The sequence below is a fragment of the Heptranchias perlo genome, chromosome 8, assembly GCF_035084215.1.
Source record: "Heptranchias perlo isolate sHepPer1 chromosome 8, sHepPer1.hap1, whole genome shotgun sequence".
NCBI lineage: Eukaryota > Metazoa > Chordata > Chondrichthyes > Hexanchiformes > Hexanchidae > Heptranchias > Heptranchias perlo.
This window is the reverse complement of record NC_090332.1, coordinates 90,424,292-90,451,956: the sequence shown is the minus strand read 5'-3', so window position 1 is coordinate 90,451,956 and position 27,665 is coordinate 90,424,292. Positions and strand designations below refer to the sequence as shown.

The following is a 27,665-nucleotide window of genomic DNA, read 5'->3' as shown; positions in this document are numbered from 1 at the left end:
GTACTCCAACCTCCTTGCAATAAAGGCCAACATGCCATTTGCTTTCCTAATTGTCTGCTGTACCTGCATACTATGTGCTTCTTGTGTGAAGACACCCAAACCTCTCTGAACACCAACATTTAATAGTTTCTCACCATTTAAAAATATTCTGATTTTCTATTCTTCCTACCAAAATGAATAACCTCACATTTTACTCCATCTGCCACTTCTTGCCCACTCACTTAACCTGTCTATATCCCTTTGCAGACTCTGTGTCCTCCTCACACCTAGTTTTGTATAGTCAGCAAACTTAGATGAAGGGACTGAGTGTAATGTATACATCATTAATATAGATTGTAAATAGCAGAGGCCCAAGCACGGATTCTTGTGGCACCCCACTAGTTACAACATTAACTAATGTCAAAAGAAGCTCTCAAAACTGTCAGTGCTTAGACTTGTGTGTTTTAAATTTTTCTGTGTGGGTGATCCCCTGTAAATATTAATGCATTCCTGGAGACACCCATACTAATTTCTGAACGATGGTGTCAGCTACTCAATGGAAGACATTGCTATTATTTCAGAAAACATTTTTATTAGTGTACGGTAAAGTGAATAAAACGCTAGTACGTCAACAACATAGGAAAAAAATATAGAATACAGAATTTTCAAGAGACTATGCTTGCATCATATGAATGTCCAGACAACAGAAATTTAAAGCTCCCGCCTACCCTTTAGGGTTCTCTAGTTTGACATCTATGGCTCAGGCTATTGACAAACTATGTACAAACCATTCAGCAAGTACACCATTTATTACATTAAGGACCATTATTTTATATGTAATAGAGCTTCTTCAAATGATTTTTGGCATTTTGCTCACTCTGAATTAAGTACAGACATGCCAAACTCAATTCACATAGGGCTTTACAGATAAAGTTGAGGTTGTATTCAAACTCAGGTCCCAGAGGCAATAGATGCTGCTCTAATCCACTTTAAGCTTTTTTTCTTAAAAAAAGGTGACGTTTTCAGCCTTCTCTCCCCTATTTGACACCAATGCTATTCCATGCTTCTTTTGAGCCAGCTACAATGAGGTGTTCCAGGTGATCCATTGTCCAAATTTCCCCATCTCCCATGGAAAGCTTTTAGCCCCACTAGGTACACTCCTAAGGCTACAGCTAAGACTTGCAATCAACACTTGTGAAGACATGTGAAGGCAGAGCCACGTCACAGCCCCTCACCTTGCATCCAGTCGTCTACTCTCAAATCCACTGCACTGTTTTTTCTATTAGCTTTTTTTGGCTCCTCACTTCATTCCCAGTGAGCAGGCTGGTGACCTACTCTCAGCTCACTGCTTGCTCCTCAGATTTTCCCACCTTATCACACAGAGCCCTGGTGAGATTGGGAACTCGCTCTGTGAGGAATTGCTGGGGAGAGTTTGTCTTCATAAATCATCAATTCTTGGTGCAATGTTACTTTGTAAACTAGTTATTTACTGGACTACCTTCTTTATTCCACAAAAATTACACAATATTTTAAATGATATGCAGGTACATGTACTAACCCATCAGATAATACAGTAATACATGATGAACATTTTAGTGCTGCACTAACCATCCTAGTTAAATATCTTATATACTGTCTGGTATGAAGAGTCCTATTATATCTACATTATGTTTAGTGAAAGATCTTTACCATTTCTTCAGTGGACATGTACAAATCTATCTAAGCAGTAATGTAGTGGGTCGTGTGAGAAACTGAAAGACTGCTTTGAAGAATATTTTGCTACCTCACAGTGAATGGTGTGATGAAAGCAGTATTTCCAACCTGTCTCATCAGAAAGATGTCTGTTTTAGGTGATCGTTTTGAAATCAAGTTATATTGAAAGCTGTTTTTCCCCACAATCAAACAGAGATTGCAGCTCAGTTGTCAGACACACAGGTCAAGTTGTTTGATCTGTAAATTAGTTGGGACACAGGGGCTTGTGCCCAGTGTTAATCAAACATTAATAGGTTTACGATAGCTGGACAAGTTGGCACCATCTACTCAAGTCATTGTGTATACAGAATGCTCCATTGTGCCTTTTTGCTCGATAGATTGAGAAGAGGCTGTGGGTCTGGAATACATGAAGAGTTCTCTCAATATCTTTATTCAGTTCAGTACACTGTGAAGTTGAACTTAAGCGCAACATAGGAATTGCATCACCTCATGTATGATTTGACATTGGGAAGTTTGCAATGGACTTTTACACAGAATATAAGACAGCATATATTTTAAAGAGGGTATTTTAACCACTTATGGATAGATTTTATTTGTTTTTAAGCACTGCACTACTGTTTTCTTGCTGTACCTTACGGCTTCTGTGTATTACCTTACTTGTAAATAGATCTATTAGTTTTAGCCTGAACCAAGTTGAATAGTGTGGTATTTACCACTTTTTGTAGAAGACACCAAGGGAATCAACGGATATGGGGATAGGGAGAGAAAGTAGAATTGAGGTAGATGATAAGCCATGATCTGATCGAATGGCAGAGCAGGCTCGAGGGGCCTGCTCTGTATGGCCTACTCTTGCTCCTATTTCTTATGTTCTAAAATAGGGGAATGGGCTGGACATGTAATCTCCAGTGCATTATACAGTAAATCTGGGTGACTGTTAGTCGCAGCAGGCTAACCCTCTCAACATGTATTAAGGTCCAGCTTTTGGTTTATAGGAAATCTGTTCTACTTACGGAAACAAGAGCACAGAAGAGTTGCCAGAAAGCCCGCACTATAACAAATGGCACCTTACCCAACTACAGTATATTTCTGTCCATCCACAGCCAGGAAATCTGCAGGCTTTTTTTCTTGTGGAGCTAAAAAGTAAACAAATCACTTTTAATACAATGTTATTTCTGCTATATTCACAAATTTTAAACTATCTGTACTTGGATGGTATTTTGAAAAATGAAGATTGTGCAAAATTAATAAAGCATTAAGAAAATTATACAGGAAAAGTTGCCTTTTTCTCACAGGCTTAGTTTAGTGTAATTCTCACAGGATGCTAATTTTTTCACATGCTAAATAATAGACGTTCTGCATTTAATTTTTTTCAATATATTTCTATATAATTGTAAGACTTATTTCCATACTTATTAATTATGAAGTGTGTAGTTACATTTCCTCCAACAAGTAAAATCTGATAGAAGTTGATATATTTGTTTTTTTTGAAAATTTGCAAAGAATTGACCTGCAGCTTTTCTCTCAGGTAAAGTGATCACTCCATCCTCAATAGAATTTACCAAGTCCTGAAACTCAGCTGGAACTTCGGCCTGCTTCCAACGCTCATTATCCAACAAAAGGCTATAGCAAAATAAAAACATTGACAGATCAGGCTCCCAATCAAACTAGATTCGAATTTTCATAATTATATATAAGCTATGACTATTTGCGAAACTTTTTGAAGTCACTGTACTTTGATTTTCTTTACTTTGAAGTATCACAGCTTGCTAAGGAAGTCAATGCATTATAGCAAAACAATCTCGTGCTTGGATACAAACAAAACCACAGGAATTTTTGTATCATAGAATTAAACTCTCAATTCTTCATTCTGCACTGTTATTTTTTCCCAAAAGTAAGGAAGTGAAATAGATGAAGAAACACATAACAAAAAAGGTTTCATCCTTCATGTCCTTTCTGCAAAAACGTCAAATGATTCTAAAGAATTCTAGTTAAACTTTAATGTGTTTTTGTCCATATTAATTGATGTATTAATGTTGTTGTAACCAAGGAGTGGCAATGATTTCTTGGGGAACTGGCTTGCAGGCTTGTGCCTGACCATGTAAATTAAAATTACTTGCATTCAAAACAAAGGGCATTTTATTGAGTCTGCAAATTAGATTTTTTTTTCTAATTGTGTAGCAGGTCTCCACCATGTCAATTACTCTGAGCCACTGCTTCTAGATTCAACATTTTCTTGTAATGTACCTTTATTTTTCCCAGTAAAACTAGATCACATTCCAATGTTAAAAACTGCACTTATTTGAGTTATGACTTTTTCAGATATTGATAAATGTGGGTAGATATGTTCCTTAAAGCTGCATTATTAAAAGGCACATGTCCAAGAACACAGAAATGCACAATTGTAGTGTTCGTTCAATAACTCAGATCCCTCAACCAGGAACCACTAGCCCTTCAACCAGATAGCAGGACCAGAAAACAGCTCCAAAGCTCCAGTTTATTTCTATTGCTGACCATGGCACTGTGCCTTTGCATTACAGAATTAAAGCTCTTGATGCTGTTTTTCTGCCTATTAGACTGTCTTTGTCTACCAGCCTTCAACTGAGGCACAATCACAGCTTGGCCCCTTCAACTCCAGCTCAGCTTCAAGCCCCGAAAGCCTTCTGCCCCACTATTCTGATATTTTAACCACTCCTCCCATCAGATCACTAGAAACAGCCTAATCGGACTTCGACTAATGCCTAGCCTGGCCTGGCCATCAGTATTCCCCACCTCTGCCTCTTCCTATCTCTGCTGCCACACTCCCTTTAATACAGTGTGCCACAACTTGATCAAGAAGCATCTTATATGGCACTTTATCAAATGGCTTTTCAAAATCCATACACACATTATTTACATGTACCTTATCAATACACCCTTTATTTGCTCTAAGATCTCAACTGAATTTGTCAGACACAACTTGCCTTTTACAAACCCATGCTGGTTGTCCTTAATTAAGCTGTGTTTTTCTATGGGAGTATTGTGACCCCATATTATAATCTCCAGAAACTTACCCAATACCGATCTTAGGCTGACTCGTCTATCTTTTGATCTGAGGTGTTACATCAGTAACCCTCCAGTCCTATGAGACAACTTCCACATCCAAAGACTGTGGTCAGAGCCTCTTTCCTCTTTAACTTCCATCAGTATTTCAGAATGTGTGGCACGAGGGCCCAGTGCATTTCCCACTTTTGAGTTGCACCCATTTTTTCCGGTACTACTTATCCATAGTAATCCTATCTAATTGCTCCCCTCTCACTTCTTGCACACTTTCATTCCCACTACTACTGTCTTCTGTGAAAATCAAGGCCAAGTAGTCATTTAATATCTCTGCCATTCCTTCGTAAGATTTCCCTTTACATCTCTAAATGGTCCTACCTTTCTTTTAACTATTCTTTTGCCTTTTATATGTTTATAAAATCGTTCTCTTATTTCCCTTTAAGCTACCTGCCAGTCTTCCTTCGTACCCTCAGTCTTTCTGGTCCTTTTTGCTTCCCCTCTGTATCTGGCTTAATTTTTCATTTGCACTATTAGCCCTGGATTTATCAAATGCCTCTTTTAGACATCTCACTTTAGCTTCTCTGCTCAGTTTGGATCTTCAGACCACTGACCATGTTCATAGTCTTTACAACAATGTAACAATTCAAATTAAAAATGTACAGTATTAGTATATTAAGAATACATGATTGTACAATGCCTCAATTGTTGATCAGTCAGATGGCCAGAATCAATCAAAAAATACACCACAGCCATGTTACTCTCTTTTCCCCAGCCACCTGTGTTCCGAGGCACCATGGATGTCCCACCACCACCCCTTGCTCAATGTTCCGGCCTCCGACTGTTTGACCAGCCTTAGCTGTCACTAACTCCTCACCCGACCCTAAAACTGTCATCCTGTTTGCTCCTGGCCCTTGCTCCTTGATGTACTTGCAACACCATGGGGAATATACTAGAGTACGCATACATAATAATGCAAAAACCCACAGATTAAGATTTTGGACTCATTGCCTTTTTTAATCACAATAAAATATAATATTTCAAGTGCATTTTTAATAGAAATGTAATGCCTTAATTACATTTGGTGGGAGGTTATTCCACATGTGTCTGACTCCCCTCATTACCAGATACCCCACACCTGAATCCCTCATGCTTTTGATGCCCTTATGCCTTAAGCCCTTGCTGTCTTCCCTCATGACATGCTTCCTGTTCCTTTCCAACCTAATATGCCTCAGTAAATGTGTCTGTTCACCCCTTCTTTAGATCAGAGAAATTGTACTGCAAGAAGGGGCTACTCCAACTTCCCTTTGGTTCCAAAACCAGTTTACTCCCTATTGTGAACAGCTCAAATTGCACTTTTTGCCCTGATGGTTGTGTTTACCCAAGTTTTGTCTTCCGCTCTTCGTGGAATCGGTTCACAAACTTATTGGCCTGGCTTTGCAGGGCTCCACGAAGTGACATGCTTCGTCTGTCACAAATCTTCTCCGTCTCCTGAACAAATGTTTCCACTGATCGTGACAGTGCCACAAACTCAGAGGAATTCAGCTTTTCGAGGAAACCATCCTTAAGAAAAAATTTAAATGTAAACAACTTAAGGCAACAACACAGATACATTACTGTATAACTAAAGTGAATATTTATCCTTTTCCCTCTTGAATTAATTTCCATGTAATTAACTATCCCGGAATTTGGTTTTGAGTCTTAACACTTTTTTTTAAAAAAAAAAGTTCAACCTTGTACAGTGGACTGAGCAACATAGAGAGCATACTGTCCTTTTACCTGGGCTTGCATTTGAGTGTAGGCACCAACAAGTCTGAAAAGATCAGTGAGGCCAAGATGGTTGATGGAGGACTAAGGATGGTGCCAAAGATATATTACATGATTATACATGCAAGGGACATGAAGAAATTGAATGAAAAAACAAGATTTTCATTACTCCACTGAAGAACACGGGGATTAGAGTAGACAGGGCTGATGGCCGGCGCGGACACGATGGGCCGAAGGGCCTCTATCCGTGCTGTATGACTCTATGACTCTATGATCAAAATGTAGTTATTTATCCATGTCACTGCGAGAGGACTGGAGGTTGTGAGACCCGAGGATGTACAATCCGGAAAAAAGTTAATGAATGTAGAGTGGAATCAGCAAAGGAATGTATTGTGTTGAATAATGATCAGTTAAGAAGGAACAGAGTGGGAGGACTCGTAAACCCCTGAGTTAATGGAAAAATGGTCAGCGGATAAGCCTGGCAGAATGAAAGTCCCTTCTCCCTGCCAGTTGTAAAGTTCCGACATGAAATGAGTTTGGAAGTTTTCAGCCAGGATCCTACCAATTGTAGCCCCACTGTTCAACACAAGTTAGCAACTGCAAATTCAATCTCTGTACTCTACTCAACTAGCTAATCTCAAACTGGGGCTGTGGTGGGGTACGAAAACTGGCCTACTTCTCAGGCCAGTAGAGCATCAGAGTGCTAACTTCATTTGTTCTCTTTTCCCCCCTATTAGTTTCCCATTTAACATGCTGTTTAGGTCACAGCTCCCATATATTGCTGAGTCCAAAGTACACACAGTGTTGTCATAAACCAAAGACCAGAAATACCATTGTTTGGATCACATAGGCTGCTTATTTTTTTTAAACAATATACCGAAGATTCTTGATGGCTGCCTATGTATTACAATGGCGTTTCAATGAGATCAAAAACTGTGGAATTGAAACTTGATCATTTGCCAGCTGAAGCCATCAGCTCAATTACTGTAATTCACAGACAACCATCTAGTATTATTTACACGATACAGACGTTGGTAAATTTTTGAAATGGAAAATACCAAGTTTTTAGTCGCAAAAGCCTCAATATTTCATTAACAGCAAGCATATCACTGAAGTGATGCAATGTGACACAGCCCCGTACAGAACACAGCACTTCATTTCAACACAGTTCTTGCTTTGTAGAATACCTGATTATTTTGGATGGTGAACTTATCAAAAATTCACTATCCTCCAGGCCACTTAAATCTAAAGTAAATTATAGCAAACAAAATAATCTGTAGAGCTGTCAACATTTGAGTTTTCACTTAAAACTGCTTATAGTTTCTTGACAGTATGTAAAGATCATGTAATTAAGATTAGCAACACTTACACAGTTCAAGGAAATGAGGATCGTTCCAGTAAGTCAATTAAGGAGGAAGGAAATGAGAGGAAGAACAATCTGAGTTTAATCTTCAAAAGTGCGTCTTCTTCATTATACCTGACTATCACAGTAATACACCATAATCGGACTACTTCAACAGTTTCAATGGTCCCAACCTATATTCTCTTTATATGACACTAACATTATATGTTAGTATCTCATAGCATGTTACAGCACAGATCGAGGCCATTCGGCCCATCGTGCCTGCTCTTTGAAAGAGCTATCCAATTAGTCCCATGCCCCTGCTCTTTCCCCATAGCCCTGGAAATTTTTTCCCTTCAAATATTTATCCAATTCCCTTTTAAAAGTTACTATTGAATTTGCTTCCAACACCTGCTCAGGCAGCGCATTCCAGATCATAACAACTCGCTGCGTTAAAAAAAGTTTCCTCGTGTTGCCTCTGGTTCTTTTGCCGATCACCTTAAATCTGTGTCCTCTGGTTACCGACCCATCTGCCACTGGAAACAGTTTCTCCTTATTTACTCTGTCAAAACCCTTCATTATTTTGAACACCTCTATCAAATCTCCTCCTAACCTTCTCTGTTCTAAGAACAACCCCATAATCTCTAGTGTCTCCACATAACTGAAGCCCCTCATCCCAGGTACCTGGTAAATCTCCTCTGCAGCCTCTCTAAGGCCTTGGCATCTTTCCTAAAGTACGGTGTCCAGAATTGAACACAATACTCCAGCTGAGACGTAACCAGTGTTTTATGAAACTTTAGCATACCTTCCTTGCTTTTGTACTCTATGCCTCTATTAATAAAGCCCAGGATCCCGTAAGCTTGTTTTAACAGCCTCCTCAACTTGTCCTGCCACCTTCAAAGATTTGTGTACATACACCCCCAGATCTCTGTTTCTGCACCCCCTTTAAAATTGTACTATTTAGTTTATATTGCCTCCTCTCATTCTCCCTACCAAAACGTATTACTTCACACTTCTCTGCGTTAAATTTCATCTGCCATGTGTCTGCCCATTTCACCAGTTTGTCTAAGTCCCCCTGAAGTCTGTTACTATCTTCTAAACTGTTCACTACATTTCCAAGTTTTGTGTTATCTGCAAACTTTGAAATTATGCCCTCTATACTCAAGTTCAGGTTATTAATATATCAAAAAGAGCAGTGGTCCTAATACTGACCCCTGGGGAACACCACTGTATACTTCCCACCAATCTGAAAACAAAACATTACCACTGCTCTCTGTCCCTTTAGCCAATTTTGTATCCACGCTGCCACTGTCCCTTTAATCCCATGGGCTTTAATTTAGCTTAAAAGTCTATTATGTGATACTTTCTCTCATGGCTAAGTAAGCATGCATTTTGAGGGCATATCAATAATCAATCACCATACATAGTGAGGGTACATCCATAACACTAGTTTTAGAAAAGTTAATGGCCCCAAATTTCTTTGATCCGACACGGAAATTTAAACCCGTTTCTGCGCCGATCTTGCCAACGGGAACGTTCGCTGAAATTGCTTACGGAGTTCATTTGCCTACACTTGGACATAAAAAGCTGTGTAAAACAAGTGCAAATGCAGCGTCAATCAGGGTAACAGCCAGTGGGCTGCTGTCTTCTGCCATGGAGCCTCAATCTCAGAGCCTCTGGTGCACCTCTTGGCCTTTATTATGCAGAACTGAGATATACCCATTGGGAAGGCCGTTCCAGCTGCTTAGTTTTTCTGAACACTTGGTGGGGGGGGGGGGTCGGGCATCAGGGGTCTGAAAAATTTCAGGTGGACTGAGATGGTCCACATCTTTGGTTAAGTAGGTCACAGCAAGAAAAATACGAAGAGAAGAAAATTGCTATCAATCTCCGAATTCTCAGTTATGCTGATATCAAGTGACTTCAGGCTGTGCTGCACCTAAATTGTTGGTCTTAAATCTATGCCAGAGCATTATTCGCATAAATCCAGGAAACTTGCATGAACTGGTCTTTTGCATGGAGAAGGGACTATGAGTGAGAGGGTTTTGGCGACGTATCGCAGAAGCGGTGGAAACGAGCGACAAAATTTGTGCATAGTGATATTTCAGCGTAAATCAGTTATGCACGAATTACCTCAGCAAAAAAAAGTGCAACGGTCTTGTGCTCTAGTTACACTGAAACTTCCCAGGAAATTTGAGGTCAATAAAACTACCTGGTCCATGCTATACCTAGCAATGTTTGATTTTGACAACAGGTGTCTGAAGTGGAAAACTATTCCATTCCTCAGCAATGGATGGGCACAAAGTTACACCATTTTTTAAAAATTCTGTGTTTTGATCAGACTTCTCCAGGGCATTTATCATCAGTGCGCCAGATTTGAGTAATAGAAAAAGCACTTTTAGGGGACAGTCCTTTTGCTAACTTTCATTTCCTTCGACCCAGTATTCAGCACTCTGCTTTTGCAAAGTTCACTACCTTGTGATGCAATAAGGATAATGAAATTTGAACGATAGTCAGGATAGTTTCAAGCTGGCCCCCTGGAGACCACCACACTGAAGACCAAGCAACAGATTACTATTTAACTTTGGAAAAAATTATTTTGACCAATATCTGAATGTGTTAAATAGTTCGAAATTTAACAGAAAAACAAAAGATGCACCATTTTTAGAATCCTTAATCTTAATTATAATTTTCAGGTTGCAGTCCTCTCTGCTATAGTATTTAAATGCATTTTCACTTTTAGTCATTCCGTTGAAGATTTTGTGCAACAAACGCCAACTTCCATCATATTGATTTTTGAACACGTTTGATACAGTACAACTTACAATTCTGTAAAATAGTTTTGTGTAACAATTTCTTAGCAATCTTAGGGGTAACTTTAAACAGAAAGTTACAAAGGCAAACGCTCTCAGTTCCTAAGCATTTATGTTCTTCGACAATGAAGTTGACAGATTTCAGAAAAATAACCATTACAGTACTGGGAAAAGGTTTGTAACAAGTGATAAAGTTGCAAAATTTACAGGAAAATTAAACTTCGATACACTGACATTTTCAGTATTAGAAATGCCTCTAGCAATGTTTTTCTATTGGAGGCCTACCACTGGAGTTCGTATAACTTTTAAAACCATCAGTCAATTGAACAGACGCACGATAGCATGCCACATTTCTCTGCATACGTTTGTGCTACAAAATTTTATGACCGACAGCAGTCCTGGATACTCAGAGCATGCAAGACTCCCTGTTTGCAAGTCACACTCTCTCCCTACCCCCACACGTCTAGCCTGGAAAATACAGGTAATCTAACATGGTCTATATAGAGTAGGTAGAGAGAAACTGATCCCATTGGCGGAAGGGACAAGGACCAGAGGACATAGATTTAAGGTGATTGGCAAAAGAACCAAAGGTGACATGAGGAAAAACTTTTTTACACAGCGAGTGGTTAGGATCTGGAATGCACCGCCCGAGGGGGTGGTGGAGGCAGATTCAATCATGGCCTTCAAAAGGGAACTGGATAAGTACTTGAAAGGAAAAAATTTGCAGGGCTAGGGGGAAAGGGTTGGGGAATGGGACTAGCTGGATTGCTCTTGCATAGAGCCAGCGCAGACTCGATGGGCCGAATGCCTCTTTCCATACTGTAACCTTTATGATTCTATGATCGGCTGGGGGGGAATCATTTTTAGGAGTGGTGAAAATAATTGGAATTTGGGCTTTATTTGTGCAAAAAACATCTCAAACAAATTAAAGCATGAACAATTTTTTCTGAAGCAATTTTGAAAACAAAAACAAGGTAATCTCCCCAAACAACAGTCAGCTTGTACCTTGAGAGCCAAATGCCGATACAGCTGAGCAACGGGCAAGGATTTGTGCCGGAATAATTCAGAGCATAGAATGATAGAGCACAAAAAGGCCATTTGGCCCATCGTGCCCATACTTGCTCTTTGAAAGACCTATCCAATTTGTCCCACACCCCTGCGCTTTCCCCATAGCCCTGCAAATTTTTCCTTTTCAAGTATTTATCCAATTCCCTTTTGAAAGTTACTATTGAATCTGCTTTCAGGCAGTGCAGTCCAGATCATAACTCGCTGAGTAAATAAATTTCTTCTCATCTCCCCTCTGGTTCTTTTGCCAATTACCTTAAATCTGTATCCTCTGGTTACTGACCCTCTAGCCAGAGGAAACAGTTTCTCCTTATTTACTCTGTCAAAACCCTTTATAATTTTGAATATCTCTATTAAATCTCCCCTTAACTTTCTCTGCTCTAAGGAGAACAATCTCAGCTTCGCCAGTCTCTCCATGTAACTGACGTCCCTCATCCCTGGAACCATTCCAGTAAATCTAGAATCTCCAAAGTGCCTTACAGATAATGAAATATTTTTGAAGTGTGCTCACTGTTGTAATGTAGAGAAACATAGCAAGTTAATTTGCACACAGTAAGATGCCACAAACAACAATGAGAAAAGTGACCAAGTAATCTGTTTTTAGTGATGTTGGATGAGAGAAAAATATTGTTCAGGAGACCAGGGCGAACTCCCCTGCTCTTCTTCGCGTAGCACCACCCGAGTGAGCAGGTGTGGCCGTGGTTTAACGTCTCATCCAAATGACAGCAACGCACTGAAGTGCCGCTGGTGTGGGGCTTGAACCCATGACCTGCTGACACAGGTGATTTTTGTGACTTTTTGTCAATTTGTTATTGAAGGTAGCAGTGCTGGGCTGGCCTCAATTATGTGTCTGAATAAATAATTGTTTTAACACCCAACTGATGTATGTTTAATTATGAGAGATGGAGACCTACTTGTAACAGTGCAACCTCAAACACATTGTAAGCAATGACAGATCTATTAATCTAAATATACCAAGTTATATAAAAATAAAAATGTACATAACTATACCCAATAGATTGATACATAAGATTGTGTCTGAAATCTCTCAATATAAGTCGTTTCCGTTGTATCGCAATCTCACTGCATCTCTTTTTTTTTTGTTAACCCACGTACTGTACATTGTTTACCAATATCATTGCTCCTCAGACTTATGTTGCATTATTCTGAGTGACTCCATCTACTTTCCATCCCATAAAAACCATGAACCACACGTACTATGGTTAATTCTGTCGTCAGCAATGACTGTCCAAGTTTACACATAATTCCCTCTTCACCGGTAGCTTGAAGTCATTTTTCTTTTAAAATAAGCTTTTCAATATAAGTAGTAGCATTCACTCTTACAGCACCTAACCCAACTCTTCTCTTGGGCAAAAATACAGGCTGCTCCAGCCCAACTGATCTTGCTAGCAAAAACACACCCTTGTGAAAGTCCCAACGGGACAAGTTTGTGCCAACAATATCAGCTGGCCTTGGAATAGCAGATCCTGTCTGACTGACAGCAGGTTCAGGCTGGGGAGAGGGGTAAGGTCAGGAACACATTTTAAGCAGAATAGAGAACGTCCCATGGCATTCCTCGTGGGTTGATCAGGTAGGTCAGGCTGTGTATCTGGCAGGGCTAAAAATGGGGCAGGCTGGTCTAGAAGGAAGCCAGGGCTGAGGTTTAGGGATGAGAATGAGCTTCAGGTTGAGGGTTGGAGTATAGGGCATATAGCTAGCAGGGCTGGGTATTAGGGAGTCAATTCAATTTACAAAAGAAATTGGAAGCAGAGCAGATTGGCCCAGGAGGTGAGTCCAAACAAGTACACGTGCGGAGTAGGATGCAGGCTCTTTAAATCGAATGCAAAGCTTATGGAGGCCCAGGCATTGACATCAGATATGCAGGTTTCTGGAGGTTACTTATCTACCATTTTAGTCCTTGGAGCATTGTGACAATTCACTCACCTTAGAATTCACACTTAAAGCAATTTTCAAAAGCCTCCTTCTCAGTTTGCATCTGCATAATAAATACCATGTCAACTGGAAACTTGTTTTTTGCTACAAAGTTATTGGGCACAATTTTTTTTGGTGGAATGTGAACGAGGAAATAATGGAATTGAGGAGAAAGATTTTACACAATTTGAACAAAAGTAGAAAATAACCCATTAGAAAGGAGAAAATCAGAAAGGCTTAAAACCAATAAGTGGGAAAACTGACCAGTGGCTTTGATGCTCATGAAATTTTGCAAAAAAGTTTTATGCAGTTTAGAAATGGCATTTTACACAATATGTGAAGAATATCAAGCCTTCAGCAATCTACTGATTAATACAAAACACATCAAATTACACATTAAAACATATGTCACATTTTAGAACTTAGTTTACCTTAGCTCTAGCCATCAGAAATTTAACACACCGGTCATGGCAGATATCAGAGGCACTATAGAGAAGTTCTTGAATGTTGTTGGCAACTCTGCCAAGTTCCAATTCTGTCAGTCTCAAATCATCACTGACCCTGAAAACAAAGACAGAGAGATTCATTGAATTCTTCAAGTAATGGTTTCAGCACAAGAAACAAAACACCAAGATCCCTTTTCATCTCCCAAAACATTTTTGTTCTTGGAGGTAATTCCCCACCACACATCATCCTCCAACTCGGAGAGTGGACTAACCTGGGATGTGGATTTGGCCCAACCATTAGTATTCCACAACTGGTCACCAGTGATTACAAGTCACATGAAGTTGACTTTCATATACATTCTATCTAGAAGCCAGACCAAGAACAAATGAAATTAAGCTACTGCACAATGGTAAGCGAGATATGACCCAGAGATGCAAACGCTTAAAACCTTTGGTAGCCAATGCCAACTGTGAATCTGGTTTAGTAGCTCAACCTATATTTCCATTATTCCAAGCATTAACATTAATTTTGTCACAAGAACTTATGTATTGTGTGGATGTGCTAAGTTATAAATGATTAGAGATTTGTTTTTATGAATTTTCAAAATCAAATTATTGTGCAGCATTATTGAACATTCCTGATCATTATCGATGCACACGGATGTCAGGAAAAGACCAGGTTGGGTGCAGCTGCGATGTTTTCAGAAACCAAGGAGCCTGTTGACACCTATAGAACAGTCCTCCAGAAAGAACACATGCTTTCAGGAGACAAAAAGAAAATTGGAAAAAAAGGTGCAAGCTTCACAGAGGAGCTAATGTATTGTATGACTGCTTTTATGAATTTAAAGTACACCATTCTGGAGATTCTGGACATGCAGCTTGCCCCTCAAGCTGTGCTAAAATCAAAAAGTGATAATTAACGGTGAGAGCAATACAGATTCATTCATTCCCTGTGGAGAAATGCATCCCATGTCAGCACCTTTCTGGTCTGGTCAAGATCAGTAGCTCTGAATTTAGGAAAACAGAATCCATAGAAAAGCTTCTTAAATACTTTTACTGAAAAGGAAACCCACCGGATTTTTAACCCACCAATGAATTGAAATCATGCTACACTAATAGTATCAGTTAATCCTAATCTGAGTGGTTACTATAATTGATTACTTCCCTGCCAGTAGGATGATGCCCTTTAAAAGACAATAACCACACTGATATATACTCAACCACAATGTTCTTACTACTGTTGGATATGTTACTTGTTTCTGGAGAAATCAATGGTTGATGCATTCAGGAAAACATGCATTTTATCGTAGTTGTAAAGTGAATGCACCTAACCAACTCACTTCACAGAGCAGTCTGACAACAAGGACTGACAAGTGTAGTTGGCCTATTGCTAAGCTGAGTGGGAGGTAATGTTTTTACTAAACCCATTCCTCTTAAATAAAAAAAAATCCAAGTACACCATGATTAAAAAGGCCAGGCCTTAATTGCTCAGGAAACTATGGATTAGTTAAGAGATAGGACTAGTTTAAGTAAGGTATTGGATTGCTGCAGGTCTCTTTAGGTTTGGAATACATCTGCTTCACTTCATCAATTAAATGGCTACCTTCTGGGTTCTATGAAGGTGACCTTCAAATACCAATTTGTTAGAAAATAAAGAATTAAAAGCAAGCCATTTGGAGCACATCAAGAGCATTTTCATTTAAAACAAAATTTTCATGCAGGCACTACCTTCATTAACACAAATTTCCACACTAAAAAGTACTTGTAAAACATATGCTGCACACGAGCACAGCAATAATTGAGTGTCGTTGTTACGGCTCAGTTGTGTCTAAGGTCTCACTCAGCTATTCTGATAAAGAAATGTGGTTATAATGCCACCCAGTGGTCAGCACAGATCCTGCACCACCTGCCACTACCATAAATGAACCTGCAGACAGGCACGGAGTTAGGGCCCGAGCGGACCAGGGAAAAGGACAACTACGCTCTGGTAATAGCGGATCGCTGATCGCTGGGTCAACTATTTTTACATTACCTATTACAAACGTGCCTTTTCACAAACATACGCGTGCAGATTTGACACCAGATTAAGTAGTACTTAGCGTCGTTGTCTAGGAAGATGTAGAGGCCCCAAATCAAACCTTTGCAGGGGGCCTCCGCAGGGTAATGATTCTCCTACTGCAGAATCAAATGCTGCCATATCATGTGGTAAATTCCACGGGCTCTATCATTTGAAATCATTTGTGCTAAAGCTATGCATAACATTCCATAAGATAAGCTTTTATGAATTTAAAATCGATCATTCTTAACTATCACTAAAATTAGATACCATAACAAGCTTTAACTTTTATAACAGAAAACAAGTTTCTAAAAAAACTGAAATACATGAACATGAAAACCGCGAAATTTGAGCGTGGTGAACAAGCTGTTATCCTAAAATGGTGTACAGGCACTTGGTGATAAGTCAGTTCAGTTAAATAGAAAAAAAAAAGTTGGCAAGGAAGATTGCAACAATGGGCTTACAGTATGGCCCCTCAATCTTGTTAACGTAAAGCCACAATAATCCGCTGAACTCTTGTAAGTGGATTATCTTTTCTGTTTAAAAGGTGCCATTTGTTAGCATACTTCTACAGTCACATGGTCTTAAAAAGGTAATATCTACTGCCTAGGTATCAGATGCACTGCTATTTGGTATAAAACACACAAGTACACCTACATTTTCCAGCGTATGTCTGATCAGAAAAGGAAAATTATGGAAAGTCACACTTAAGCCACTTCAGCAAAATAACTACATCAGTCGGCCATGACAAGGTTGCTAATAAATTTATACAAGTGAGATATAAAGCATTCTACGTCTCTTATTTTTATAAAGTAATGTACGGTATTGTCAAATTTAAAAACTCTCACTGTGGAAAAGAATGACGTGCTTGTAACTTACTATCAGCAGACTGCAGCTATAATAACCTACTGCTCCAGCTTCATCATTATTATGCTGAAAGTCTGTTTACAGGCCAGTGACAATTGTACATTTTGCTGCTGGAGAATCTTAAAATCAATTGTAGTCGTAAGGGATCATCTTGCTTGTAGCTACACGTGACTGTGGTAATATTATTTGGGGTCCTTTACTATAATTTCAGGCAACTTTTTCTACTAATCTATCTCTCCAAAAAACTTCAAGGTATAATAAAATCTGTAGACTATTTTTACTATGATTATGTAATTCATTCATGTCCAAGACTGTATTTGCTTATTAAACATTAGATTTCATTCTGATGGAGTTATTTTAAGTTACTTGTTGAACTGCTGAGTACTACTGAGGAGATGTTGTGCGAGTTCCCCTAGTCCTAAGGTGTAAAATATCTCCAGGATTTTTATTGAGAACTGGACTCAACCATAATCAAGCTGTTTTTAGAGAGTATTACACATTTCCCAAGTAGAGTTAATTTGTTCTCAAATTGTTGACCAAGGGAAGAGACTAATTGTTTACAAGTCTTGCCACCAAACTCAGTGATAATCATACTGAAAACTGCAGAATACCACAGGGCAAGAAGAGGTGGTAAGCAACTAAATCAGATTTTAACTTTTAAATCATTTTCATGTGTGTCATTATAATTTAGATGTAGAGATGCCGGTGATGGACTGGGGTTGACAATTGTAAACAATTTTACAACACCAAGTTATAGTCCAACAATTTTTATTTGAAATCTACAAGCTTTCGGCGGCTTCCTCCTTCCTCAGGTAAATTTACCTGAGGAAGGAGGAAGCCTCCGAAAGCTTGTAGATTTACCTGAGGAAGGAGGAAGTCTCCGAAAGCTTGTAGATTTCAAATAAAAATTGTCGGACTATAACTTGGTGTTGTAAAATTGTTTACAATTATAATTTAGGGCAGTAACATTGATATTAAACAGATATCACTTGTCTTGGCCCGAAACAGTATGTTTAGAAACTCTCAGTTTGTGCATCTAACATCTTATTAAATATCTCTTATTTCAACAATCACTTTCTGTTTATCCAACATTAAGCCAATGCTTATGAATTTTGCGTGCATCTCAAGGCAGTATTTTACAGCAGGTCTTCCCTGATCAGTTTGAATACCTCACCTCTTGCAGTAGGGCTCAGTACTGCCCACACCCAAACAGAACAGTGAACCTGATGAGGACAGTTCTGCGTAACAGTTCACCGTCTCCAAATCTGAAGAGATGTGGCCGAGGTGGCAATCAATTACTGGCACTTTCAAACATAGAGATAATGCCCAATACTGAGCAGCAGCACCACAAGAACTGCTAACGCACAAGCCAGACTTGAATATGTCAGAGACTCCCTTGATAGTTCAGCAAGTTTATCCAGTGAACAGCTCAGACTTGCAGACCAAGAAAGTCCCAAGTCTGATCTATGATCTGTGTAGTATTAACTGATCTCAGCCGTGCAACGGTAGGGATTCTAGTTAACCTCAGTTCCCATGAATCAGGGATGGGAAAAGATCAGCTGGAGCTTCTTGTCTGTGTGGCTCAACAATTCACTGGATAAGCTAAGGGAACAAAAGTAAAATTCATTCTCAGTTGTTGAGCCAAGGCTGTTATTTTTGTGAAACCAAGCTAAAGAACTAAAACTCAGTGCAGGCACCAAGGTTGTAAGGGGAAAGAAGATGAGGTAATTAGTAAGGGTTTCAAAAGCCTGAAAATTGTACGAGGAATGAAAGACTGAAAAAGGTAACAGTTTTGAAGTCCTAAGAAAGAATGTGTTTGAGTAGAACATCGTTCACCTGAGGAAGGAGGAAGCCTCCGAAAGCTTGTGAATTTAAAATAAAATTGCTGGACTATAACTTGGTGTTGTAAAATTGTTTACAATTTGAGTAGAAGATTGTGTCATGAGTTTTTATTTCAACATTTAGAATGCAAGGAGCAAGAGCAGCATATTTACAGCTTAAAAGGAATACAAGGTGAAAGCTCAGAGGAGCACTAACTATAGTATCAATAAAACCAGAGAAATGTAACTTGATCATATGATTAAACTCAAAGCAAAATACTGCAAATGCTAGAAATCTGGAAACAATAGTAGAAAAAGTTGGAAATATTCAGGTCAGGCAGCACCTCTGGAGAACAGGTTAGCTGTGGTCAGTTGGCTTTGCTGTGTCCTGAGGAAGAGTATTCAGACCTGAAATGTCGGCTGACTGGTTCCTGTTTTTTTTGGCTGTTTTAGTTGATAAAATTCAGATGTTGTTTTGACACTGTTACCATTAAAAATATTCTAATAGAATAATTAAGTCACATTATTTTGATTTCATTTGCAGGGAAAAATTTGCAGGGCTATGGGGAAAAGAGCAGGGGAGTGGGACTAATTGGATAGTTCTTTCAAAGAGCTGGCACAGGCACGATGGGCTGAATGGCCTCCTTCTGTGCTATATCATTCTATGAAAGTCATCATAATTAGGTGTCCTTATATGGCATCTTAAGTAGTAATTATAGAGACTAAAAGAGGAAAAAAAAGTTAACCATTGCAAGCATGTGCCTTTTCAAAACTGTGATAAGAACAGGTGAGGACTTACGCAATCTCCAACGCCCCTGGCGTGGCTGAAGACAAGGTTTGCTCCTTACTGGACGACGAATCAGTGGCACACTCTACTTCAGATGTAGAATCACTGCCACATGCCTCACTGTTTTGATAAGCTGTCCTCTGTGGCTCAGTTTCCAATCCAGGTGAAGACAGATCTCTCTCATTATACGCATCACTGATAAACATGCCTTCATGAGTCAAATAGGCCACTTCCGTATCCAAAGTGCAGCCCAAACCAAGGCTCTTCTGACTAGGTATGGCCTCCAGTTCCCTGTTCTTCTCCCGACTTTTGTCCAATACCAGGAAGACAACATTACGAATGGTGCTTACTGTTGCCTGTGGGCGTTTTTGGTGACAGAAGTACAAAAAATATTCTTAAAACAATTATATTTTTATATTTATGGTCTACTCAATATATTTTTATTAAGTGTAAATATTAGTTAATTTGGATGGAAGCAAATATATAGCAGGTATTCAACTTTCAGGGTCTGAAAACATAGTTCTAATAACGGCATCAGATAACAGGAATATATGATTGTAAATTAATAATGTGCAGATTTTAAACAGTTTATGAAATTATTGTAGATTTCAGCAATGGTTAAGCACCACAAAAACTAAATGTCAACTACATAAATAAGGTCTTCCTCATTTATTGAGCCTAATCAACCTCCACATACAAACATATAATTGTCCAAATTCTGGCATGGTAGGGTGGAGAAAAGTACACTATATATATTGAGGGGACTTTGCCAGCAACGTGGTCCCTCCCTCACCAGTGCTCTCCATCCCCTCATTTGTATGTAATACATTGTTCTGGGAGTGTACTTTGTTCATGAACAAGTCTGGAAGATGGTTCCCTGGCTGGCAGCTCCTCTCCTTTTCAACTCTATCCATGGCCATCCAGTACCCGTCTGCTGTAGTCTCAACTGCGAAACATCCCCTGGCTGTAAAGTGGGTGCATTTTACCTCAATCTATAAGTTTAAGCTACAAGTTTAAAGCTACCTGCACAAAGTAAGTGTTTCCAGCTTACAGAGCCTATCTCCCCACCTACTGCTGTTACCCGCTGAGCGTCTGGGCTGTACCTCAGTGGATGACCAGCTTCTCAGCTTAACTCTGCTGTTGGGTTGGGTCCTGGATAGAAATCAGTTTTCTCCTGAATTCCATTTCTCCGCTGGCTTCTGTGCCGTACTGTGACCTCCACCTTCACCACCTCTTTCTACCAAGACTACATTCTCTGCTGGACTGATTCTATTCTAGTACATGGTCTGCTTCTGCTGGCTCAGTATTCTGCTCCTCTGCTCAGTAGGCTCTCATTCGGCTTTCTAAACTCCTTCAGAACTCTTCTGTCACCCTTTGCTGGACTGGCTTGGACCAGCACCTCTAGCCGACAGCTGCTTCTGATCTACCTACAGCTGTTTCTCAGACCAACTCCCTCATCGTCACTGACCCTGTAGATTTATCTTTCGCCCTCCTCTGGCTCCCTGGATTTCACTGCTCTCAACTCTCGGGTTTCACTCCCACTGCTCCATGCTCCTCTGTTGCTGTACCGAATCAGCTGGGTCACTACGCATCTCTGCGCAACTCCTGGGTCAACCTGTAGTGGTGACTCTCCACTCCTCCTCAGCCCTCTGTTTCCGCTGGACTACCTCCAGCAGTGCGTCCACTGATACTGTGCCCCTCGAATAGGTCCTAGATTCATTCCCTCTCTCCAAACCTGGACACTGGTTCATTGATTCTTCAAGCTGACTCAACCCCATCAACAAGTCAACTTCATCCCACACAGGACCTGAGAAACTTTGGACACACTCATTTTGTCTCCTTCCTGTCCTCTGTTTAAGACCAAGAAACATCTCTCCTAATCTTTGCCCTGCCTACGTAACTTCAATATCTACATTGTGGCTTCTGCTCAGGTTACAAGCCCATTACTTCTTTCTATCTTTTTCTTTTCTTGGGCCTTCTCTCCTGTCTTCTCCCTTCTTGTCATCCATTCATGCCACCTTTTATTTCCCCCCCCCCCTCTCAAGTACTTTGCACCCTTCATCCTTAGCCCGACTCATCACTATTCCTCTGCCTTCCTTTTCTGCTGCTGCCGTTGCAGGTTGGAATCCCCCTTGGATAAACCCACAGCTACCCTCTGTGGCTCTCCTGGCCCATCACTGCCTCATGAGCAACCACAAATGCAGCATCTTCCTCTCTCACCAACCTTCCTGCGCACTACGCTGAGGGCTAATCTTGCCAAACACCTTGGCACCCTGCTCACCTCACCCACCAGCACCCCCTCGGACTCTGCTCGTGATCACCATTCACCTTCCCCTCTATTTCCCTTCACTCAGAACAAGCCCATTGCCGTCCACAACTTAATATGGATGACCTTATTGCCAACCTGCCTTTGACGAATGTTTAGCTGACTGGCCGAGACACCGTGCCCCGACTGAAGCCTCCACACTGGCTATACTTTCCACCACCATAGTGGCAGTGTGGTCCTGATCACCAAATTACCCCTTGGTCTCTCGCCCTGTTCCTCTGGTACTTCCACCTCCTTTGAGTACCTCACCTTGTTGTACCCCTCTTCACTCTAAAATCCTCATTCTCTACCGTCACCCCAAGTTCTCATCGAGAGATCCTCCCAACTTTCCTCCTTCAGTCTCTGCACTGGGCGACCTCTCATCCACGGTGAATTCAACCTCCATCTTAACTCACCTCACTCTCTCCCCTCTGATTTCACTGCCCTCCTCGAACCTCTCCCTACATATAAATTCTCCTAACCGTATTCACGGCCATCCCTCGACCGTGCCTTCTCACGTGGCCTCTCTACTCCTATAGTCTAGACCACAGACAAGGCCTTCTCCGACCACTTCCTTGTATCCTTCACTATCCACACCCCCCACCCCCTTCCAACTCCCTTCTCCACCACCTTGGCGGGGGGAGGGGTGGAATTAACTCTCCTCCAAGTCGTTTACAATTGCACTTTCAAACTCCCAACTGTCTGCCTTTGACACCCTTATCTCCAAAGAAACCATTAATCTATCAAATCCTGGTCATTCCCCTGCTATCTTTCTTAGGTCCAAGGGGAGCAGGTGTGAGCATATCTGTCGCACAACTGGTTTAGCCACCGTTCACTAGATCTGGCTAGACCATGTCAACGCCATCATATTTTATTCCTGTCAAAACCACACACTACTCCAGGATCAGCCTGATTAAAGATAACCCCCTCCTTTTCTCCACCTCTGGTCGTCTCCTTAAACCACTCTTCTGACACCTCCACCCTCACCTACTAGTACGAGGAACTACTTTGTCAAGAGGTGGTTGGGGTTGTGGAAGAGTGGGCTAGTGTGTCACAGAGGGAACGATCCCTTCAGAATGTTGAAAGGGAAGCGGAAAATGGGACAGACTCAGTCAAGGGTCCTGTCTACCACAGCGGAGAACACGTGACTGAGGAAAAGGGACATTTCGGAAGCTCTGGTGCAGAAGATGACATTGTTCCCTCAGTGACACCCTAGTCCACTCTTCCATCACCCCTAACACCGGTTCTCCTTCCCTTGGTGCCTTCCCATGCAAGCGCAGTAGGTGTAACACCAGTTCATCCCACAACACCATCCAAGAACCTAAAGACTCCTTCTGGTGAGCGGTCTCCTCTGCATCGGGGAAACCAAACGTAGATTCGATGATCACTTTGCTGAACACCTCTGTTTTGTCCGCAAGTGCAACCCGAACTCTGTGTCACTTGCCACTTCAATTCTCTGTCCCACTCTGACCTCCGCCTTCTACACTGTTCCAGTGAATCTCAACACAAGCTGGAGGAACAGCACCTCATCTTTCCCTTTGGCATTTTGCAGCTGTCTGATCTGACTACTGACTTAACAACTTCAGACCTTAACCACAACTCCCATTTTCTCTCTAACAGTAGGTGCTGGTAACGTAGGGCGGGTGTAGCAGTGCTTCTGTGGGTGGGGAGGGAGCAGGCTGGTGCTTGAGATGGAGTTTGCCCCATGGTACACTACTGGCAGGGGGTCTGCACCCCTGGTGTCGACTTGCCCTTTTCTTCCACTGGACTCCTGGACCACGAGTCTGCTTTGCTTTGCCAGGTTTTCATGCTTCCCTCTCCAACATAGCTAACTTGCTATAACTACTACCCATCCTCTGGGTCACGTACATGCTTTTTATTTCTCTTGTTTCTCTCATCATGCCTCCTTTTGTCTCATGCTATTTTCACTGCTGCCATTTAACCATCTCCTGTTCTCCACCTAATCACTTTTCAGCTCAGTATTTTTCTTTTCTTGTGGTCTTTTTTGTCATTTCCCTCACTCTGTTCCTTCTTATTCACCTGTAATACCTTCCAGTGCTGATGAAGAGTTATATCTGAGAAGTTAACATTTTTCCTTTCTTTACAGAAGCTGCATGATTTGCCAAGAAAGAATTGGGATTTAGTAACATCCTAAATGTAGCAGAGGTTTACCTTAACTCTGTTCAGAAAGTTGATAAAACTTGAAAAGATGTTTTTCAGAAGGTCCAACCATTGAGGAAAATTCAGCATTCTCATTTGATCTGCAAGCCTTAAAAGAAGGTAAATAGAGACTGCCAAATTAGTGGTTCTTTCATTCATGCAAGTTTACATTAACATTTATTGGGGGCAGATAACCTTGGGGAACATACCTGGTTAGTAAAAACTGTTGAACTAGTTAAGATCGGCTGTGTGTGGGGGGGGGGGGGGGGGTGATAGAAGACTCAATAGTTAGCTTGTTCAGTTTAGCATAGCAGCAACGAAGCCAACAGACTGCTAAGCTACATTGCCAAAGCATCACACCTTGAGTAACGGATTCAGTTCTGGTAACCGAGGCTGTGCCAGAGTTACTACAGCCAACTGCAGTACTCCAGGTAGAAGCAATGCAGAGAAAGGCCATGTGGGTGATGCAAGGAAAGATCAGACAAACTTAGACTCTTCCACATCGAAGGCTAATGAAAGGAGCTTTTATAGAGGTATATATAAAATACTAGGTAGAATAGAACAGGTTAACTAGAGCATTATTTCAAGTTAAGCCATAACTGCAAGACAAGGAGCTATGGATTCAAACTGGTGAAGAGCAAGTTCAGGACTGTTATCAGTAAGAACTTCATGTAAAGGACATTCCACTTAGAGGCAAAAATTCTAGTCATTCAAAAGGCAATTAGATGCCATAATAAGAAGCTATAGGTTTAATGGAAGGGTGAGCTAGATCAGGTAAATAAGGCCCCTCCCATTCTAACTTGACACAGTACTTTTGTTATCACCAGTAAATTGTGACTAAATATTGCATACAATAAAAAAGATCTCTATTTGAGTTCATCTACTTTTTAAAATGTGCGCTTATGTAGGTGGGAAATTATTTAAATACTTTCACAAAAAGCTGATGTGCTACAGTTCCAAATCTTTTCAAACTGAGTTGTGTTATTTTTGAAAGAATAGTAAACAGACTCACTTCAGTACAACTTCTGTGTCTATTTCTTCCATTTGTGCAATAGTTTCGATCACACTCTGTAAAATAAGAGTAATGAGAGAAGAAAAGTTTGTGAACCAGAAAGCCAATATCATCAAGCTTGTAAGCCTGTAGCTTTATTGCACGTCCGGTCAATGCACAGCATCAAAATAGCAAACAGAATGTTGAGCAGTATTTAGCACTTGCATTAAAAGCCTACAATAATTCGGGTAGCACTGGCTAACAAATAAGCAGGGTTAGTTTGAGAAAATTCATTTTTGCAGGCTATTAAAAATGACACATTTCACTTTTCCAAGAAATATAGCATTCAAAAATTAAATGCAACAATGTTTTTGTTCCATGGCAAATCGGTGCTGTTTTGATCACTAAATGTTTACATTCTCTACATAAATAAGCGTCAGCTTGGCTCAGCTATCACTGTCACGGGAGTCCGAACATTGTGGGTTTAATTCCTTTACTGCAGCTCTGTTTATTTGATAGGACTTAAAAGATCCAATGGCACTAATCAAAGAGGACCAGGGAGTTCTCCCGGTATCCTGGCTAACATGCTTCCCTCAAACACCACCACCAAAAACAGATTAACTGACCATTCGTTGTGGGAACCTGTAATGCACAAGTTGGCTGTAATGTTTGCGTAAAATTGTAACAACTTGCATTTCTAAAGAGCCGTTAGTACAGAAAAACATCCCAAGAGGGTTCACAAAGGAGAATTTTTTTTAAAATGGGCACCGAGCCCAAAGAGATATTATAAGGGGTGACCAAAAGCTTGGTGAAAGAGGCAGGTTTTAAGGTGGTTCTTAAAATGAGGAGAGGGAGGTGGTGAAGGAGAGGGAGGTGGTGAAGCAGAGAGTGTTCCAGAGCAGCCGGACAGCTGTATGATGGAGCGAAGCGAGGGGAAGATGCACAAGAGACCAGAGTCAGAGGAACGGAGAGTTCAGGGTGAAAGGCTGTAGGGGGTTACAGAGAAAAGAAGGGCATTAGGGATTTAGCACAAGGATGAGAATTTTAAACTTGAGGTTTTGGGGGACCAGGAGCCAACATAGGTCAGCGAGAACTGACGATAGGCGAGTGGGACTTGGTGCAGGATAGGATATCGAGCTGAGGTTTACTGAGGGTGGAGAGTGGGAGGCTGAGCATTAGAATAGTTGATTCCGGAGGTGACAAAGTCACGCTTAACAGTTTCAGTGGCAGATGGGCTGGGGTAGGGCGGGGGCAGGTGATGTTGCAGAGGTGGAAGCAGGCAGTCTTTGTAACAATCATTGCACTCCAAATGTAATTCATTGTGATCTGCTTTAAGATACAAACCATTATATTTCTATACAATCCACAACTTCTAACAGTGTAATGCTGGCCTTTATATCTAGAGGACTAGAGTACAAGGGGGCAGAAGTTATGCTGCAGCTATACAAAACCCTGGTTAGACCACACCTGGAGTACTCTGAGCAGTTCTGGGCACCGCACCTTCAGAAGGACATATTGGCCTTGGAGGGAGTGCAGCGTAGGTTTACTAGAATGATATCCAGACTTCGAGGGTTAAGTTACGAGGAGAGATTACACAAATTGGGGTTGTATTCTCTCGAGTTCCGAAGGTTAAAGGGTGATCTGATCGAAGTTTATAAGATATTAAGGGGAACAGATAGGGTGGATAGAGAGAAACTATTTCCGCTGGTTGGGGATTCTAGGAGTAGGGGGCAGAGTCTAAAAATTAGAGCCAGACCTTTCAGGAGTAAGATTAGAAAACATTTCTACACACAAAGGGTTGTAGAAGTTTGGAACTCTTTTCTGCAAACGGCAATTGATACTAGCTCAATTGCTAAATTTAAATCTGAGATAGATAGCTTTTTGGCAACCAAAGGTATTAAGGGATATGGGCCAAAGGCGGGTATATGGAGCTAGATCACAGATCAGCCATAATCTTATCAAATGGCGGAGCAGGCACGAGGGGTTGAATGGCCTACTCCTGTTCCCATGTAATGGAATGTATTTATATAGAGGTAGAATTGGTGCTTGACTGTATTTACAGTATCAGTTTGCAAGACAATGCCCTTCAGTCATTAAGCTCCAAATTATTTGTTCAAATACGAAATCTTCAATGGTATAATCATTTGGATAAAGGCATAAATCTATTGATCGTGAATTGGAGCTGTGCCACACAAAACTAAAATGTTAGTCTAATATATAATACTGAAAAATTATTGGAAATATCAGAAAATTCCATACAGTATCTCCTCTCTAGAACAGCAATAAGATTCATATAAATTATGAAAATGAGATGACATTTTCGGAAGCTCTAGAAAACTAAAGCATAAACAGTATGCTGTTGGAAGCCCCAAGCTAAATATGGAATGAATTTACTCTTAATCACAGTATTTCAATTCCCACAAACTCAAATATAATTCATATTGCTTATGTGCATTATTGTTTCCTTCACTAACAAAGACTAAATGTAAAATATATTACCTTGCTTTAACATCAGCAAAAGATCGCCCGTATTTACTGTAGATGCTGTATTTCAGATGAGACGTTAAACCAGGGCCCTGCCTGCATGTTCAT

The 27,665-nt window shown here is 40.6% G+C and overlaps 1 protein-coding gene across 5 annotated transcripts in view; it reads right to left on the bottom strand.

The window, feature by feature from the left end:
- Positions 1 to 27,665, bottom strand: part of vps54 (VPS54 subunit of GARP complex) — an 88,112-nt gene that overhangs the window by 25,258 nt on the left and 35,189 nt on the right. For all 5 annotated transcript variants that reach the window (XR_010963724.1, XR_010963725.1, XM_067989522.1 and 2 more), the window contains exons 10-16: positions 25,095 to 25,150; positions 24,095 to 24,191; positions 19,630 to 19,973; positions 14,073 to 14,202; positions 6,107 to 6,288; positions 3,200 to 3,312; positions 2,762 to 2,825 (exon numbers count right to left, since the gene is read on the bottom strand). Coding sequence is in view for 3 of the 5 variants with exons in the window: in XM_067989522.1 (XP_067845623.1) it covers positions 2,762 to 2,825; positions 3,200 to 3,312; positions 6,107 to 6,288; positions 14,073 to 14,202; positions 19,630 to 19,973; positions 24,095 to 24,191; positions 25,095 to 25,150 (986 nt within the window). In the remaining 2 variants the exon portion in view is untranslated. The remainder of the gene's footprint in view (positions 1 to 2,761; positions 2,826 to 3,199; positions 3,313 to 6,106; positions 6,289 to 14,072; positions 14,203 to 19,629; positions 19,974 to 24,094; positions 24,192 to 25,094; positions 25,151 to 27,665) is intronic.